Here is a 20,812-nt window from a genome sequence, read left to right on the forward strand (position 1 = left end):
CATTCTCTCCTGTTCTTATTTATTTAATTTTAAGAGGTGAAAAAAGGCAGAACAGGAAGAAATATAATTAAAAAAAGAGAAAATAACAGAAACTAGAAGGGCTCATTAGCACCATAAGGTTCATGCAAGCGCCCCCGTTTCTCTATCGTTCACTGACGGACGCAGTTCTCTGATCCATATCAGTAGGGTTATACTGCCCCCTACAGGAGTAGGACACTAGGCAGAAAAAAAGTTCTGGCTACGCCTATGGGCAGTCCCAGAGGGTACACCCTCTCATTTCCTGTATAGGATGTCCATTTTAATCTGCCTGGTCAGGAGTAAGGACCTGCGCAACCCGTTTATTTAATTTGGCTGCCTTACACGTGTGAAATGCGCAAATATTAGTGCAGGCATGATTTTAAAAAATTGGGCCACATCAAACCACATAGTACTGTGGTGCCATGTGTTTTGGCGGCCACAAATGAATGCACATTTGCAAGTTGCGTGGGGATGCTATTAAGAATTAGAAGGCAGCGTGGTTTAGTGCGGTGCGGCAAAGCGTGCAATTTCATGCACGCTCTCATACAGCACCTAGTGTGAACAAGCCCTAAAAGTGAAAAAGAAATAAACAGTTAATTGAAGACCCACACACTTCATATCGTATTATAAATGCACTTCTGCCTAGCAGCACTAGGGTCACCAATTCGAATCCCAACCATGGCGCTACCAGCCTGGAGTCTCCATGTTCTCCCTGTGTCTGTGGGGGTTTTCTCTTGGTACTCCAGTTTCCTCCCACACTCCAAAGATATGCTGGTAGGTTAACCAGTTCTGGACCAGAAGGATTTGCCCCCTTTAAGACCAGACAATCTTTTGCGATTAGGCACTGCGTTACTTTAACGGAATATTGCGTGGTCGTGCGATACTGTACCAAAATAAAATTGATGTCCTTTTTTCCCCACAAATAGAGCTTTCTTTTGGTGGTATTTGATCACCTCTGTGATTTTTATTTTTTGCGCTATAAACAAAAAAAGAGCGACAATTCTGGGAAAAATAAACAAATTTTTTCACGTTCTGCTAACATTCCCCCCAAAAAAATTTAAAAAATCTAAATTTTTTATCCTTTAAGGCCAATTTGCATTCTGCTACATATTTTTGGTAAAAAAAATCTACAATAAGCGTATTTTGATTAGTTTGCGCAAAAGTTATCGCGCCTAGGGGAAAGGTTTATGTAATTTTTATTTATTTATTTATTACTAGTAATGGCGGCGATCTGCGATTTTTAGCGGGACTGCGATATTGTGGTGGACAGATCGGATCCCTAACTGACACTTTTGGGGGGAACAGTGACATTACTACAGTAATCAGTGCTACAAATATTTGGGGGAATTCTCTTCCACAGGCAGTGGTATCAGCGGGGAGCATTGATAGTTTCAAAAGACTATTAGATGGGCACCTTAAAGACCACAACATACAGGGGTATACAATGTACAACATACAGGGGTATACAATGTACAACATACAGGGGTATACAATGTACAACATACAGGGGTATACTATGTACAACATACAGGAGTATACAATGTACAACATACAGGGGTATACAATGTACAGCATACAGGGGTATACAATGTACAGCATACAGGGGTATACAATGTACAACATACAGTGGTATACAATGTACAACATACAGGGGTATACAATGTACAACACACAGGGGTATACAATGTACAACACACAAGGGTATACAATGTACAACATACAGGGGTATACAATGTACAACATACAGGGGTATACAATGTACAACATACAGGGGTATACAATGTACAACATACAGTGGTATACAATGTACAGCATACAGGGGTATACAATGTACAGCATACAGGGGTATACAATGTACAGCATACAGGGGTATACAATGTACAACATACAGGGGTATACAATGTACAAAATACAGGGGTATACAATGTACGGTTAACAGCAAACACACACACACATCATAGGTTGAACTGGAAACTATGTAAATATGCACTGTTACTGTAATAATGACACTGGCAGGGAAGGGGTTAACCTAGGGGTGATCAAAGGGTTAAGTGTGAGCCTAGGGGAGTGTTTACTAACTGTTTTGGGTGTGGCTTTTGAAATGATCATAAAGACCTGTGATCCTATATAGAAGGATCATATGCGCTCTGTGATCATTCCAGAGACAAGAACGGTCAGCTGTGTTTACAACAGCTGACCGTCCTCTCTCAGTGGGGAGCGATTGCGGGTGCCCGGTGGCAATCGCCGCTGCTGGTCCCGTGAATCGGCATCCCCACTGCCTGGGGGGGCGGAAGCGTGCGCTCGCCCCCCAGCACCACGTGCGTGCCCGACATAGGGCTACGTAGTTTTGCGCAGTCGAGCCAGCCTGCCGCGGGCGGTCGGCAAGTGGTTAAGTGGATTCTGTCTAAATTGGCCCTAGTATGTGTATGTATGAATGTGAGTAAAGCCTGGTGCACATTACTAATTTTTTTTAGTTCATCACAGCTCAGGTCGGAGCTGCTGAAAAGAGTCAGACAGGTCCCCGTTTATGCGCAGCCTTGCAGTGGGAGCTGAATATAACAGCTGAACCCATTTAATAAAGCGGTTCCTGAGTCTTTAGGTACGGCCGCTCTACGCTGTCGAAGGCTGTGGCCACATTTCTGTTCTTTAGCTGTGTAATTAGCTGTTTGCCTGGAGATCATCTTTAAAGAATGTATTTTTACGTTATTTCCCGGGGTTCTTGAATGTCCTCCAACCATCTATTTCCACATAAAGGTTTCATAAAGGCATATGGTGTCAGTAAATTATTCCTTCCCTCTGGCAATTCTCCCAGGCACATATGCTTCATGTACCCCGAGACGATACTTGCTGAAAGTCACCTTTACAGAAGATGGCTAAAAGGCGTCAGCTGTTTCTTCTATACAAGCGCTATAATGACCTCCTTAATAGTTTTGCCCTTTCTTACCCTTGTTGTGTCAGCAGAATATAAACAGACCTACATCTGGTACATGCCATAACCATATATGTCTGGCATGCTATATCAAGCATGTAAAGACACCTACCTCTAGCTTGGCCTTATGGCTATGTAAGCTCTGATGGTCGGCATCCACAACCATGGAGGCTCCATCTGTGCACATTGTGCTCACGTTTTCATTTGCATTAGAAATGGACATTAAAGTTGACACTAAAGGATATCCTTATTTTCCAAAAATAATCTATACACATTACGTAAAGAAGGCCCTGTACATCTTTTTTTTTTCCTTAAAATTATTTTTTTTACTATGTTTATCTGCGCCCTGGTAAGCTTCTGAACCACCCCAAGAACACTACAAGTCACTTATGCCTCGTACACACGCAACAATTATCGGCCGACCGATCGTTCGTCTTTTGTCCAGAGTGGTGTTTTGTTGGTTGGAATGTGCCTAGACTGCACACGAATTTTCTCGGCCAACAAAAACCAACTTCAGAAGTGATGTCATGTGCTGGTTTACTTTCGTGTGTTTTTCCTTCTCTGAGCATGCCCAGTCTTGCTCATCAGATTTTTGTCTGCCGAAATCTGTACTGACTGACGGAAAATCGGCCGTTGTGTTGACGGCCAACAAAAATTTTATAGCATGCACACCAGATTTTTTCCGGCCGAAAAAGTCGGAGTCGGTTGTCGAAAGCATCATACTAAGAAGCCGAAAATCGGCCGATCGGACGTTGGCCGAAAATTCCCGGCCAATAATCGATGCGTGTGTACGAGGCATTAGTCCCTATTCCATTTATGGAGCGATCAAAAGAGAGGGTGGCTATGTTCCTTCATTCAGTTGGACCATGGAGAATGAACATAGTCACTCTTTAACAGGAATAGGATCCCAGCATACGCAACAAAAATAATTAAATAAATAAAAGGGATTTGGAGATTTGGAGGAGGTTGAGAGCAATAGAAGAGACATTTTAAAATGACCAGTGAAGTATGGGATTAGCAAAAAACAAACCTCACCTAATGACAAACCTCACCTTAAGCGCACCTCACCTACACACCTAATGGATGCAGCATCAAACCGATGCTGCATCTTTCCCCTGCTGCCTCTACACCAAGAATTCAGCGATCAAAGACCACTGATCGCTTAGTTTGTCTGTCTTCAGTGAGCAGAGAGGCGGGACTGTCAGTCACTCTCTGCTCTGCCCCTCCAGTGCTCACTGGAGCACTGGACTGTGGAGGGGGAAGGAGAAGCTGGCTCAGGCTCTCAGCAACTCATTGAGAGACTGAGCCATCTGCCAGTTCATGCATCTGGGTGGATCTTGACTTTAAAGTTGGGATCTCTCTAAAGCCTGTACCGGCTCTGTGACACCAGCCAGCAGCAGACTTTAGCCACTTATCTGCTGAAAATAGGTCAAAGGAGTGCAGAGTGAAGTTCTCTTCTGTGATCCCCAGGAGAAGTAAGGCCAAAGGAGCTTTGGCCCTACTTCTTCTTTCAAGAATACTTAATTGAATTATTTTTTTAAACCAGAGTTTAGTGTCAATTTAATGATAAAGGCAACCTTTACAACATCTTAGCTTCTTTTAATATATGGAAATAAATAAGCAAATTTGCAAATATAAACTTGTTCCTTCCATCCTTTGGAAAGGTTTTATCAAGGTCCCTGGCAGTTCAATCTCCTGCTAGGTCAGTCTCTTTTTAACACTTTAAATAATTTTCAGATGTTGAGGAACCCCTGCTTAAATCAATTCATTGGGGGTCAGTGGGGAAAAATGCCCCTCTTACAGCGGTGGTCAGAATCATTCCCTTACAGACAGCTAAAAAGATTATTGGTATTATGTTGCTGGCTCTGCCAAGTGGCCTTGGCCCTGGAGCTATGAAGGTACCATCAGATGGGTGGTCAATCAGCAATAGTTCAAGGAACCCCTTGCAACCTCTGGAGGAACCCTTGAGTTCCCAGCAACCCTAAAACTAGAGGAAAAACAGTTTAACCTTAAAATACGTAAGGGGTTCTTCACTGTCAGAGCAGTAAGGATGTGGAATTCTCTTCCACAAGCAGTCGTATCAGCAGGGAGAATCGATAGTTTCAAAAAACTATTAGATGGGCACCTTAAAGACCACAACATACAGGGGTATACAATGTACAACATACAGGGGTATACAATGTACAACATACAGGGGTATACCATGTACAACATACAGGGGTATACAATGTACAACATACAGGGGTATACAATGTACAACATACAGGGGTATACAATGTACAACATGCAGGGGTATACCATGTACAACATACAGGGGTATACAATGTACAACATACAGGGGTATACAGTGTACAGCATACAGGGGTATACAATGTACAGCATACAGGGGTATACAATGTACAACATACAGGAGTATACAATGTACAACATACAGGGGTATACAATGTACGGTTAACAGCAAACACACACACATCATAGGTTGAACTGGATGGACTGATGTCTTTTATCAACCTCACAAACTATGTAAGAATGACTGCTTTATGTTGTTATTTAGAAGGCTCTGATATTACAATCAAAGAATCTTCGGATTCAGTTTTTCTAATGCAAACCCACAATTGGCTGGTGGACAGCTGGTTGAGCTAAAATGATTGGGACCCTGTGCAGAGGATCATTTATGCCGCCACTTTACTGCTCCCTGGACACATGTTCCAGTATTTCCCAACTCTATCCAAAAAAATAAATTTAAAGAACGAAAACATTAACATTACATTTCAATCATTTTTTTCAGTAATTCAATTCAAAAAGTTAAACTCCTATATTTTATGTATTGTAGATGTTTTACACACAGAGTGATATATTTCAAGTGTTTCTTTCTTTTAATTTTGATGATTTTGGCATACAGCTAGTGAAAACTCAAAATTTAGTATTTCAGAATATTTAAATATTACATAAGACCAAAAAAAAAAAGGATGTTTAATACAGAAAGTTGGTTTACTGAAAAGTTATGTCCATGTACAGTATAGTATGCACTTAATACTTGGTCGGGACTTCTTTTGCATGAATTACTGCATCAATGCGGCGTGGCATGGAGGCGATCAGCCTGTGGCACTGCTGAGGTGTTATGGAAGCCCAGGTTGCTTTGATAGTGGCCTTCTTCATTGTTGGGTCTGGTGTCTCTCATCTTCATCTTGACAATACCCTACAGGTTCTCTTTGGGGTTTAGGTCAGGCGAGTTTGCTGGCCAGTCAAGCACAATAATCCCGTGATCATACAACCAGGTATTGGTACATTTGGCAGTGCTGGCAGGTACCAAGTCCTGATGGAAAATGAAATTAGCATCTCCATAAAGCTGGTCAGCAGAGGGGAGCATGAAGTGCTCTAGAATTACTTAGTAGAGGGCTGCACTGACTTTGGACTTGATAAAACACAGTGGACCAACACCACCAGATTACATGGCTCCCCAAATCATCACTGACTTCATAACTTTTTGATGATATTCTAATTTTATGAGATGCACCTGTATAGATGACATTTATTTAACCAAATGGAGTTTACCTTTAAATATCCTTTAAATAAAGTATTGCTATATATATATATATATATAAAAATGCCTGGAATTTTGGCTTAACTAGGAAAAATAAAATCGAACTTCATCTTTGAATGTTTATATTTAGTCTGTACTACTGCTTGAAGTTTCTCTTTTCTTTCATGTGAGTTTGGAAAAGATGATCCATATTTCTTTAATAGTTTTGTAGCACGGAGTGTGATTCATTTATAGAAGTTTAATTCGATGTTGGTGAATAATCCTAAAATAGAGCTGTCGTTGGACGACGCTCCCTGGGCGGTCTTATTTGTTGGAATCTTTACACGGGCTGATATTCTGGGGTGGAATACGCAAATGTGCAGTCTAATAATCTAAATTCTCCTTTGTTTGTCTTGCAGTTACCGAGAAGGAGGTGCAGCAATGGTGAGTCACTGGATTATTCTTAACTCTAAGCCGTGTTGTGTTTGCTGTTATATCTAGAGTTCTCTTGCATGGTTTGAGACTTAACCGCTTGCCAACCGCCGCATGACTATTTACTGTGGCGGTCAGCCCCTCACAGGCAAAGCGACGTAGGACTACGTCGCTAGCCTGTGAGGGTCTAGGGAGCTAGCGCGCGCCCCCGGACCCCCCCCCGCGCGTGTGACCGGCGGACCCGATGTCCGCCGGTCACTCGGCGATCGTCGGTGCAGAGGGAGAAAGGCAGGCGGCTAATGTAAACAAGCCGCCTGTCAGTCTCCTGTGTAGGAATAGTGATCATACGGTTCTACTATGTAGGACCGTTGATCACTGTTCCTACACCTCAAGCCACAGCCAATCACAGTTAGAAGCACGCCCCTAGGGACACACCTAACCCCTCCCTCTCAAAAAAATTAACGTGCACGATATCGAGCCACTTTGCCGCAGTACGGTCAACGTGACCGGTCGGCAAGTGGTTAAAAAGGGAAGAACTAAAAGACCTAACGGAACACGAAACAAGAATTTAATAGAATGGCCAAAGAAAGATACAAATGGGAAAATAAGCCGGGAAAACACCTAGCAAGAATACTAAAAAAAAATCGATAGATTTCATTGGGAAAATAAAGAGGAAAAGGGGAGATAGTTTACTCGACAACTGAAATAGCAGAGGTTTTCCACAGCTACTATAGTGCCTTATATGCAGTGAGACAAAAAGGGGTAAGCCAGTTGCCAGGCCAGAGAGTTGCCATCTAGGGGTGAATAGAATCATTATCCTTGTGTAAGCTTCGACCAGATTCACTTGAAGCTTTCACGATCCTGTTTTTGTTATTATGTGGGTACTAGGTTGTATTTTAATAGTATGGAGTATAGTTTTATTTGTTTTACTTGGTACTAATTGCTGTTATTGGTAATTTTATTGTGTCTTGTTCCATTCGTTATTGTGATCTTGTGTTGTCCTTGTTGAATGTAACTGTATCTTAATAGTTTCCCTTTGGGGTTTATAAAGTATTCTGAATCTGAAATGTTGAGTAACACGAACCTCAGTCTCATGTTGTGATGGCACAAAGACCGCAAAAATTTCACTAGTTGTATCTAACTTGTGTATTTGATTTGCAATTTTTATGTAAATATGATAAAATCCTACAAAAAATGTTTTTCTTGTAGTTGTTCTGTTTCTGGCTATCCGTATGTAAAGTAAAACCAAGCTATTCACATCTCTTGAAGTCATTCTAGTCATGAAGTTGACAATCTGGTGCAGTGATGGCGAACCTTGGCACCCCAGATGTTTTGGAACTACATTTCCCATGATGCTTAGCTACACTGCAGAGTGCATGAGCCACATGGGAAATGTAGTTCCAAAACATCTAGGGTGCCAAGGTTTGCCATCGCTTGTCTGGTGAAAAGGGGAAATGTAGTTCCAAAACATCAAGGGTGCCAAGGTTTGCCATCGCTTGTCTGGTGAAAGGGGAAATGTAGTTCCAAAACATCTAGGGTGCCAAGGTTTGCCATCGCTTGTCTGGTGAAAGGGGAAATGTACTTCCAAAACATCTAGGGTGCCAAGTTTCGCCATCACTGGTCTGGTGAAAGGGGAAATGTAGTTCCAAAACATCTAGGGTGCCAAGTTTCGCCATCACTGGTCTGGTGAGAGGGGAAATGTAGTCCCAAAACATCTAGGGTGCCAAGTTTCGCCATCACTGGTCTGGTGAAAGGGGAAATGTAGTTCCAAAACATCTAGGGTGCCAAGGTTCACCATCACTGGTCTGGTGAGAGGGGAAATGTAGTTCCAAAACATCTAGGGTGCCAAGGATCGCCATCGCTGGTCTAGTGAGAGGGGAAATGTAGTCCCAAAACATCTAGGGTGCCAAGGTTCGCCATCGCTGGTCTGGTGAGAGGGGAAATGTAGTCCCAAAACATCTAGGGTGCCAAGGATCGCCATCGCTGGTCTGGTGAGAGGGGAAATGTAGTTTCAAAACATCTAGGGTGCCAAGGATCGCCATCGCTGGTTTGGTGAGAGGGGAAATGTAGTCTCAAAACATCTAGGGTGCCAAGGATCGCCATCGCTGGTCTGGTGAAAGGGGAAATGTAGTTCCAAAACATCTAGGATGCCAAGGATCGCCATCGCTGGTCTGTTGAAAGGGGAAATGTAGTTCCAAAACATCTAGGGTGCAAGGTTCACCATCACTGGTCTGGTGAAAAGGGGAAATGTAGTTCCAAAACATCTACGGTGCTAAGGTTCGCCATCGCTTGTCTGGTGAAAGGGGAAATGTAGTTCCAAAACATCTAGGGTGCCAAGGTTCGCCATTGCTGGTCTGTTGAAAGGGGAAATGTAGTTCCAAAACATCTAGGGTGCCAAGGTTCACCATCACTGGTCTGGTGAAAGGGGAAATGTAGTTCCAAAACATCTAGGGTGCCAAGGTTTGCCATCGCTTGTCTGGTGAAAGGGGAAATGTACTTCCAAAACATCTAGGGTGCCAAGTTTCGCCATCACTGGTCTGGTGAAAGGGGAAATGTACTTCCAAAACATCTAGGGTGCCAAGTTTCGCCATCACTGGTCTGGTGAAAGGGGAAATGTAGTTCCAAAACATCTAGGGTGCCAAGGTTCACCATCACTGGCCTGGTGAGAGGGGAAATGTAGTTCCAAAACCTCTAGGGTGCCAAGGTTCACCATCACTGGTCTGGTGAGAGGGGAAATGTAGTTCCAAAACATCTAGGGTGCCAAGGATCGCCATCGCTGGTCTGGTGAAAAGGGGAAATGTAGTTCCAAAACATCTAGGGTGCCAAGGTTCACCATCACTGGTCTGGTGAAAAGGGGAAATGTAGTTCCAAAACATCTAGGGTGCCAAGGTTCACCATCACTGGTCTGGTGAAAGGGGAAATGTAGTTCCAAAACATCTAGGGTGCCAAGGTTCCCCATCACTGGTCTTGTGAAAGGGGGTCTGTAATAATTTAAAGGTCACCAGATCTTTCCTCAACCCTCTAAATTACTTGGCTTGAGACTGGAATGCAGAATGTGATAATACATGTGCATAGCCACGTTGTACACATACTAGGGCCAATGTATGCAGGAGACAATTAACCGGCCAGCATGTCTTTGTGGTGTGGGAGCAAACCAGTGTACCTAGATGAAACCCACGCCAACACAGAGAGAACATTGGAGCTCTATACAGGTAGTGTCCTGACTGAGATTCAAACCAAGGACCCCAGTGCTGTAAGGCATGGGTGTTAACCACTAAGATACTTTGCCCCCCAAAAATGTTAAAGTGATAAAGTAATTAAAAGAAAAAATAACAAACATGCTATACTAGCCTGCTCTATGCAGTTGGTTTTGCACAGAGCAGCCCGGATCCTCTTTTCGGGTCCCTCGCCGGTGCTCCTGGCCTCTCCATCCTGCAGAATGCCCCCACAGCAAGCAGCTTGCTATGGGGGGGCCACCCGAGCCAAGCCGCAGCACTGCGTGTACATTCAGACATGTGGCTCAGCCCCGCCCCCCTCTCCTCATTGGCTCACTGACTTTGCTTAACAGCAGCAGGAGCCAATGGCTGAGTGTCTCAGCCAATCAGGAGGGAGTCCCAGACAGCCGAGTCCCTTGTGCACCATTGCTGGATCCAGCTGGGGGCTTCCGTAAGTATTGGGGGGAGGGGGGGCAGCTGCACACAAAAGGTTTTTTATTTTAGGCTCCGTCCACATACTGGCATATCGGATCATTATGCCTGCGATCCCGAACCATTGCAAATCGCGCGACGCCCGTGCCATTCCCGTGACTTGCAATGGCACCCCAAACGCAACGCGGTTTTGCCATGATTGTCGCCCGACAAATCGCAGTAAAATCGTGCAAACAAAATTGCAGGATGCCTGTCGCCCCAAAAAAGTACAAGAACTTCTTTTGGGCGACAGGCGTCCCGCGATTCTGTTTGCGCGATTTTACTGCAATTCGTTGTGCAACAATCGCAAAAAAAATCGTTTGGGGTCATGGGAATCGAACGGGCGTCCTGCGATGTGCAATCTGCAAAACCGCCGCGATTCTGCCCGTGATCCGATACGCCAGTTTTTGAATGGAGCCTTAATGCATAGAATGTGTTAAGACAAAAAAACCCTCTGCCTTTAGAACCACTTTAGGCATCCCAGATCCAAGCTATGATATTTTTTATTACCTGTACAGCCAGCAGCGCCCCAGCTGGCCTAAGAACACATTTTTGCACCTTTTATAAAGATGTGCTAGTTCCTCAGTACTGTCGCTGTGTACATTGTCCTTGGATTCCTGGATTCTTTATTGTGAAGGTAGTCTGTTTCTCCCTGTAGAACAGCAGGGAATCTGCCTTATAAGTCTCTGAGAGTCTAGGGGAGCAGTCGGGGCGTGCTGATTTGTGCTCAGCAGATGAGGATAATTGACACGCTGAGTATTTTGAGGAATGCATGAAACCAGGAATCAGCAACATGGAAAAAAACCTTTGTCTTTTCATATTCCTCTCCTGCTCTCATGCAGTGAGCTGCGGAGAAAATCACATGCTGCGCAGGCTGCATTAATTGGAAAATAAACAGCTTTCAATCCTAGCATGCTCTTAAAGGGAAACCATTTCCACTGGGCACAAATTTCCACATATTACTGTAAAGCTTTCATTGAAGGGAATGGTCAATCCTATTTTATATATTTACATATTTAAACGGATTAAACATACATTTTAAATTAAATGTATTATTCTTATTCTTATTTATTATTAAAATATAAAATCTATCTATCTATCTATCTATCTATCTATCTATCTATCTATCTATCTATCTATCTATCTATCTATCTATCTATCTATCTATCTATCTATCTATCTATCTATCTATCTATCGATAGATATAAAGAGATGGATATAGAGAGATATAGAGAGAGAGAGAGATATAGAGAGAGAGATATAGAGAGAGACATATAGAGAGAGAGATATAGAGAGAGAGATATAGAGAGAGAGATATAGACAGAGAGATATAGACAGAGAGATATAGACAGAGAGATATAGACAGAGAGATATAGACAGAGAGATATAGACAGAGAGATAGATATAGAGAGAGAGAGAGAGATAGAGAGAGAGAGATAGAGAGAGAGAGATAGAGAGAGAGATATAGAGAGAGAGATATAGACAGAGAGATATAGACAGAGAGATATAGACAGAGAGATATAGACAGAGAGATATAGACAGAGAGATATAGACAGAGAGATAGATATAGAGGGATAGATATAGAGAGATAGATAGAGAGAGATAGATAGAGAGAGACAGATAGAGAGAGACAGATAGAGAGAGACAGATAGAGAGAGACAGATAGAGAGAGACAGATAGAGAGAGACAGATAGAGAGAGATATAGAAAGATATAGAGAGATATAGAGAGATAGATATAGAAAGATAGATATAGAGAGATAGATATAGAGAGATAGATATAGAGAGATATAGAGAGATAGATATAGAGAGATAGATATAGAGAGATAGATAGATATAGAGAGACATAGAAAGATATTGAGAGATAGATATAGAGAGACAGATATAGAGAGATAGATATAGAGAGACATAGAAAGATATTGAGAGACAGATATAGAGAGACAGATATAGAGAGATGGATATATAGAGAGACAGATATAGAGAGATGGATATATAGAGATATAGAGAGAGAGATATAGAGAGAGAGATATAGAGAGAGAGATATAGAGAGAGAGATATAGAGAGATAGATATAGAGATAGAGAGATAGATATAGAGATATATATATAGATATATAGAGAGATAGATATAGAGATATATAGAGAGATAGATATAGAGATATATAGAGAGATAGATATAGAGATATATAGAGAGATAGATATAGAGATATATAGAGAGATAGATATAGAGATATATAGAGAGATAGATATAGAGATATATAGAGAGATAGATATAGACATATATAGAGAGATAGATATAGACATATATAGAGAGATAGATATAGAGATATATAGAGAGAGAGAGATATAGAGATATATATAGAGAGAGAGATATAGAGAGATAGATATAGACATATATAGAGAGATAGATATAGAGATATATAGAGAGATAGAGAGATAGATATAGACATATATAGACATATATAGAGAGATAGATATAGACATATATAGAGAGATCGATATAGACATATATAGAGAGATAGATATAGACATATATAGAGAGATAGATATAGACATATATAGAGAGATAGATATAGACATATATAGAGAGATAGATATAGAGATATATAGAGAGATAGATATAGACATATATAGAGAGATAGATATAGAGATATATAGAGAGATAGATATAGAGATATATATAGAGAGAGAGATATAGAGAGATAGATATAGACATATATAGAGAGATAGATATAGAGATATATAGAGAGATGGAGAGATAGATATAGACATATATAGACATATATAGAGAGATAGATATAGACATATATAGAGAGATAGATATAGACATATATAGAGAGATAGATATAGACATATATAGAGAGATAGATATAGACATATATAGAGAAATAGATATAGAGATATATAGAGAGATAGATATAGACATATATAGAGAGATAGATATAGAGATATATAGAGAGATAGATATAGAGATATATATAGAGAGAGAGATATAGAGATATATATAGAGAGAGAGATATAGAGATATATAGAGAGAGAGAGATAGATATAGAGATATATAGAGAGATCGATATAGAGAGATAGAGATAGATAGACAGACAGACAGACAGAGAGAGATATAGAGAGACATAGAAAGATATTGAAAGATAGATATAGAGAGATGGATATAGAGAGATAGATAGATAGATATAGATAGATATAGATATATACATAGATTGATCTAGATATATATAGATATATATATATATACATAGATAGATATATAGCTATATATAGATAATTAAATATATATATAAATATATTTGTGTGTGTATAAATATATACACATAATCTCACAAAAGTGAGTACACCCCTTACATTTTTGTAAATATTTTATTCTATCTTTCCATGTGACAACACTGAAGAAATGACACTTTGCTACAATGTAAAGTAGTGAGTGTACAGCTTGTATAACAGTGTAAATTTGCTGTCCACTCAAAATAACTCGACACACAGCCATTAATGTATAAACTGCTGGCAGCAAAAGTGAGTACACCCATAAGTTAAAATGTCCAAATTGGGCCCAAAGTGTCAATATTTTGTGTGGCCACCATTATTTTCCAGCACTGCCTTAACCCTCTTGGGCATGGAGTTCACCAGAGCTTCACAGGTTGTCACTGGAGTCCTCTTTCACTTGACATCACGGAGCTGGTGGATGTTAGAGACCTTACGCTCCTCCACCTTCTGTTTGAGGATGTCCCACAGATGCTCAATAGGGTTTAGGTCTGCAGACAGAGAGAGAGCTTGGCCAGTCCATCACCTTTATCATCAGCTTCTATAGCAAGGCAGTGGTCATCTTGGAGGTGTGTTTGGGGTCGTTAACATGTTGAAATTCTGCCCTATGTCCCAGTCCCTGAAGGGAGGGGATCATGCTCTGCTTCAGTATCCGTACATGTTGGCATTCATGGTTCCCTCAATGAACTGTAGCTCCCCAGTGCCGGCAACACTAATGAAGCCCCAGACCATGACACTCCCACCACCATGCTTAACTGTAGGCAAGACACACTTGTCTTTGTACTCCTCATCTGGTTGCCGCCACACACGCTTGACACCATCTGAACCAAATAGGTTTATCTTGGTCTCATCAGACCACAGGACATGGTTCCAGTAATCCATGTCCTTAGTCTGCTTGTCTTCAGCAAACTGTTTGCAGGCTTTCTTGTGCATCATCTTTAGAAGAGGCTTCCTTGTGGGACGACAGCCATGCAGACCAATTTGATGCAGTGTGCAGTGTATGGTCTGAGCACTGACAGGCTGACCCCCCAATCCTTAACCTCTGCAGCAATGCTGGCAGCACTCATACGTCTATTTCCCAAAGACAACCTCTGGATATGACGCTGAGCATGTGCACTCATCTTCTTTGGTTGACCATGGCAAGGCCTGTTCTGAGTGGAACCTGTCCTGTTAAACCGCTGTATGGTCTTGGCCACCGTGCTGCAGCTCAGTTTCAGGGTCTTGGCAATCTTCTTATAGCCTAGGCCAGTGATGGCAAACCTTGGCACCCCAGATGTTTTGGAACTACATTTCCCATGATGCTCAACTACACTGCAGAGTGCATGAGCTTCATGGGAAATGTAGTTTCAAAACATCTGGGGTGCCAAGGTTCACCATCACTGGCCTAGACCATCTTTATGTAGAGCAACAATTCTTTTTTTCAGATCCTCAGAGAGTTCTTTGCCATGAGGTGCCATGTTGAACTTCCAGTGAACAGTATGAGAGAGTGAGAGCGATAACACCAAATTTAACACACCTGCTCCTCATTCACACCTGAGACCTTGTAACACTAACGAGTCACATGACACAGGGAAGGGAAAATTGCTAATTGGGCCCAATTTGGACATTTTAACTTAGGGGTGTACTCACTTTTGTTGCCAGCGGTTTAGACATTAATGGCTGTGTGTTGAGTTATTTTGAAGGGACAGCAAATTTACACTGTTATACAAGCTGTACACTCACTACTTTACATTGTAGCAAAGTGTCATTTCTTCAGTGTTGTCACATGAAAAGATAGAATAAAATATTTACAAAAATATGAAGGGTGTACTCACTTTCGTGAGATACTGTATGTGTGTGTGTGTGTATATGTATATATATATATATATATATATATATAATTTTTTTTCTTTTAACTTTTTTTTTTGACTGGAAACATACTAATAAGAGGAAAGAGAGGATAGCTGACCTAATATGTTGTGCTATGCAGAACCGGCCCTAAGAGAGTTACAGAAATGCTTGTGTTGGTGATAGGGAGAGCTTAGGCACACCTTACCCTAGGCACCATAGTGGCCATGTGTTAAAGTGGAGTTCCGGCCTATTTTGCAACTTTAGTGATTCCTGGAGTGCTCGCTATTCTGATCAACAATTGGGCATTTTCAATTTTTTTCGGGGGTCCCTTACCTTATTTTCAGGGCATTTTTTATTGTACTTCCTCCTTCTCCCCCCTCTGTGGCCGCGGCCACCGACATCACTTCCGCCTTTGCATTGCATCCTGGGAGCTGTTTGTCATCACTCCCAGGAGGCTGGAATCAAGAAGAACTCCCAGAACACTCCCTGGAATCAGGAAGAACTCCCAGAACACTCCCTGGAATCAGGAAGAACTCCCAGAACACTCCCCTGGAATCAGGAAGAACTCCCAGAACACTCCCCTGAAATCAGGAAGAACTCCCAGAACACTCCCCTGGAATCAGGAAGAACTCCCAGAACACTCCCTGGAATCAGGAAGAACTCCCAGAACACTCCCTGGAATCAGGAAGAACTCCCAGAACACTCCCTGGAATCAGGAAGAACTCCCAGAACACTCCCTGGAATCAGGAAGAACTCCCAGAACACTCCCCTGGAATCAGGAAGAACTCCCAGAACACTCCCTGGAATCAGGAAGAACTCCCAGAACACTCCCCTGGAATCAGGAAGAACTCCCAGAACACTCCCCTGGAATCAGGAAGAACTCCCAGAACACTCCCCTGGAATCAGGAAGAACTCCCAGAACACTCCCCTGGAATCAGGAGGAACTCCCAGAACACTCCCCTGGAATCAGGAAGAACTCACAGAACTCTCTCTGGAATCAGGAAGAACTCCCAGAACACTCCCTGGAATCAGGAAGAACTCCCAGAACACTCCCTGGAATCAGGAAGAACTCCCAGAACACTCCCTGGAATCAGGAAGAACTCCCAGAACACTCCCCTGGAATCAGGAAGAACTCCCAGAACACTCCCTGGAATTAGGAAGAACTCCCAGAACACTCCCTGGAATCAGGAAGAACTCCCAGAACACTCCCTGGAATCAGGAAGGAGGACACAGCAGATTACACTGCGGCATCAGATGCCCACATCCAAGATGGCCACTCTCAGACAGCGTTTTTAAATGTAAGATTTTGACTAAAATCCAATACTGTACACCTTGTAAGTATGAGAATAGCGGTTCTGTAAAGGGTGATGGATTAGTATTATAGGGGTATTTTTAGTTAAAAAAGGTATTTGAGGCCGTAACTCCGCTTTAAGGCCAACCTCTAGACCAGCAGTCAAACATAAACATACACTCAAAATACATATAGGAATTGTAATACCTGCAAGAATATTGGTAATCTTGTTCAGCCAGTCTTGTGATCTAAGAACCCATGCCGTTTAGCCCAGCCAGGTACTGGGTCTCCACTGTATCAGCAGCACTGCTTGTTTGAGAACATCCCTCGCCCCCCAAGTCTGTAATTAGACAATGAAAGAGCAGCGGAACACTTATAAGTCATCCCCCTGTTCACTTTTCTCTCCCATTGTGCAAATAAAGGAGGCACAAAAATGGCTGCTCATAGCTGCAATGAAAATACATTTACATAACGGCACTAATTAGTATTTTGTTTATTGTCTTACCAAATTTCTATAACGTTTTGCACCCCAAACTTTAGTTCTGCTGTCCAATTCACAACTCAATTAGTTCAGAATCTAGCATGCACAATAATGCTGCTTTACAGTTGCTTTGCTACCAGTTTAGTTATGATTCACCTCTAAAGCACACAGCACTGGTGAATGTATTTTGAGACCTCGTATCTAAACGTCCATATTAATGAGAATAGGTGAATCATTAAATGGGTGAGTCACGCTGACAGAGGACCATAATTCTGACAACTTGGTGAAAGCAACTTTTCTTTCCCTCTTTCCTTCTGCCTTCTGTTGAAGAAATTCCAAGAGGTACTAAACATAATTGTCATGGAAAACACTGTGTGTGTGTGTGTATATATATATATATATATATATATATATATATATATACATACACACACACACACACTGCTCAAAAAAATTAAAGGAACACTTTTTAATCAGAGTATGACATCAAGTCCATTAACCACTTAAGCCCCGGAGGATTTAGCTGCTCAAAGACCAGGGCCTATTTTGCGATTCGGCACTGCGTGACTTTAATGGACAATTGCGCGGTCGTGCGACGCTGTACCCAAATTAATTTGACGTCCTTTTTTGTTTACATTAGCCGCCTGCCTTTCTCCCTCTCCAGCGGGAGATCGGGAGTGGCCGGCGGACTCGCGCGGGGATGTTAGTGACCGAGTGGGGGCAGGAGAGCGCCTCCTGCGGCGCTCGCTTGCCCCCTAGAGGCTCGTGGGCGAGCGACGTAGTACTACGTCGCTTTGCCCAGCAGGGGCTGACCGCCGCCATAAATCGTGCGGCGGTCGGCAAGTGGTTAAACTCCTGGGATATTGATCTGGTCAGTTGAGTAGCAGAGGGGGTTTTTAATCAGTTGCAGATGCTTTGGGGTTAATGAAATTAACAACATGGGCACTAGATGGGCAACAATGAGACAACCTCCAATACATATATATATATATATATATATATATATATATCTATATATATTTATATATATATATATAGATATATATACAGGGCTTTTTTCTCAGAAAATAGGCGCAGGAACTCCATCACGACCCTTCAAAACTCCCCCCCCCCCCCAAACTGCATTAAATGGTATAGTCAAAGAGTTCTGAGTTGGCGGTGGGGGGTGTAGTGCAGAGTTCGTTGTGTGGTGCTACGTACATTGTGCAGAGTTCAGGGGTGCTCTGCATGCAGAGTGCAGAGTTCAGGGGTGCTCTGCATGCAGAGTGCAGAGTTCAGGGGTGCTCTTCATACAGAGTGCAGAGTTCAGGGGTGCTCTTCATACAGAACGAGCGCAGAGTTCAGGGGTGCTCTTCATACAGAACGAGCGCAGAGTTCAGGGGTGCTCTTCATACAGAACGAGCGCAGAGTTCAGGGGTGCTCTGCATACAGAACGAGCGCAGAGTTCAGGGGTGCTCTTCATACAGAGTGCAGAGTTCAGGGGTGCTCTTCATACAGAGTGCAGAGTTCAGGGGTGCTCTGCATGCAGAGTGCAGAGTTCAGGGGTGCTCTTCATACAGAGTGCAGAGTTCAGGGGTGCTCTTCATACAGAACGAGTGCAGAGTTCAGGGGTGCTCTGCATACAGAGTGCAGAGTTCAGGGGTGCTCTTCATACAGAGTGCAGAGTTCAGGGGTGCACTTCGCCTTATCCACATCTCACTTTCACCCCTCTTCAGCTCTGACTTCTGCATGCAACTCCCCTTCCCCCTCTTCCATACACCCAAAAATGACACTGCTGAGTACCCGGAGGAGAGACTTAGGCCCATATATTCGTGCTGCAGAAGGCAGGTAAAAAAAAAAAGTCTAAATTGGTAAGGGGGTTGGGAGGGGGTTCATTTTTGCCTGGGGATGTTCTCTGTAATAGTTTTAGTTCAAAGCACTAAAAATCATTATTTTTTATTTTGACCTTGTTTTATATTGCAAACATCCCGGAAGTTAAAATACTGAAATATGCTGATTGCATAAGCATTTAATCCCGAGAATCTAATATTTTGGAGAGCTATCTTTTGCAGCAGTAACAGAATTTAAAGCCTTGGGGTTAGCACGGAACTAAGCTGGGATGAAAACTGGCGCCAGTAAAGTTTTGAAAAATGGAATCTGATTTTCAACACGAGTTTGAAAAATAAAAAGGAATTTTAGTGGAAATATTGCAGAAAATATACAGATGAATATAATCTAACCCAGGGGAGGGCTGGGGCAGGGGGGCATTTGCCCCCTGGGCCTCTCTGATGCCCCGTATTGCCACAGACATGCCTAAAGGATTCCTGGTGAAGAGAAGTAAAAAGTCCCCGCCGCTGACCTACTGAGTGCGAGTTGAAGACAAGGACAAAGCACAGGCCTCCCCCAGCATGGATGGTGTAAACTGTGTCTGAGAAGAGGCCGGTTCCATGCCCCACTGGAGACTCTTCTTCCCCAGCCAGCCCCAAACTAGCTGTCCCACCTCCCCTGGCTGGCCAGGTCAGGTACCTGGATTCAGGCGGTAAGTAGAGAGTATCTGGAGCAGGGCTTCGGCTTGGAATGGGGGTCAGGAGAAGGATGGGTGAAGGAAAGTGGGAGGGGGGCCGAGTCGCTGCACCATGGGCCTCTGGATTTACTTGCCCCCTGGGCTGAAAGTTGCCAGTCTGCCCGTCTAACCTCAGACTGAAAAACTGTTGTAGTTTGCGTAGAGATTGATAGGGATTTTTTTTTTTTTATTGACCACATCCATTTAATTCTGTTGGCATATATAGAGGAGTATTGGTGAGATCCTATGCAGGCCGGAGGCAGAGCTGTGCTCGTTTAGAGTTGTATGTATAGCAGATCCCCCAAACCTCCCCCTCCTTTCTGGAGCGCCAGTCCCCGGCTGTCTCAAAGGGCGATGTCTTTTGGGGATTTCTGAGCTCCAGACAGTCTTAGAAAGAGCTGAGCCTACAGCTGGCAGTCAAGCGGATAACTGAGCTTAGTAATTGAACACAGTGTCCTGGCTGGGTAAGAATCAAGCCATGAATGGATTTACCTGAGACTGCTGGAAGACAGAGGCCTGAACCACAAGATGCGCGTTACAATTCGTGTAATATCGGAATTATTTAAAGGGAATCATTCGTGAAATAAAAAATGGAGGTTACTGATGTCTGGTTCCTGGCTCTCATGCTGACCCTTTTTCTTCATTACTGACCCGAAAACAAGAATACATACAAGGATGACTCTATCGTTCATTGACAGACGCAGCTCCATATTCTTCTTAACCATTGGGTTATGCTGCCCCCTACAGGAGTAGGACACTAGGCAGGAAAAAACTTTACCACCCCTATGGGGCAGTCCCTAAAGGCATACAC

At 42.7% G+C, this 20,812-nt stretch overlaps 1 protein-coding gene across 1 annotated transcript in view; it reads left to right on the forward strand.

The window, feature by feature from the left end:
- Window positions 1–20,812, forward strand: part of NCS1 (neuronal calcium sensor 1) — a 167,579-nt gene that overhangs the window by 66,893 nt on the left and 79,874 nt on the right. Inside the window, exon 2 of the mRNA XM_082263105.1 lies at window positions 6,890–6,914. Within this exon, the coding sequence (XP_082119231.1) occupies window positions 6,890–6,914 (25 nt within the window). The remainder of the gene's footprint in view (window positions 1–6,889; window positions 6,915–20,812) is intronic.

The sequence above is a fragment of the Pelophylax lessonae genome (assembly GCF_965119305.1).
Source record: "Pelophylax lessonae genome assembly, chromosome: 7".
Taxonomy (NCBI): Eukaryota; Metazoa; Chordata; class Amphibia; order Anura; family Ranidae; genus Pelophylax; species Pelophylax lessonae.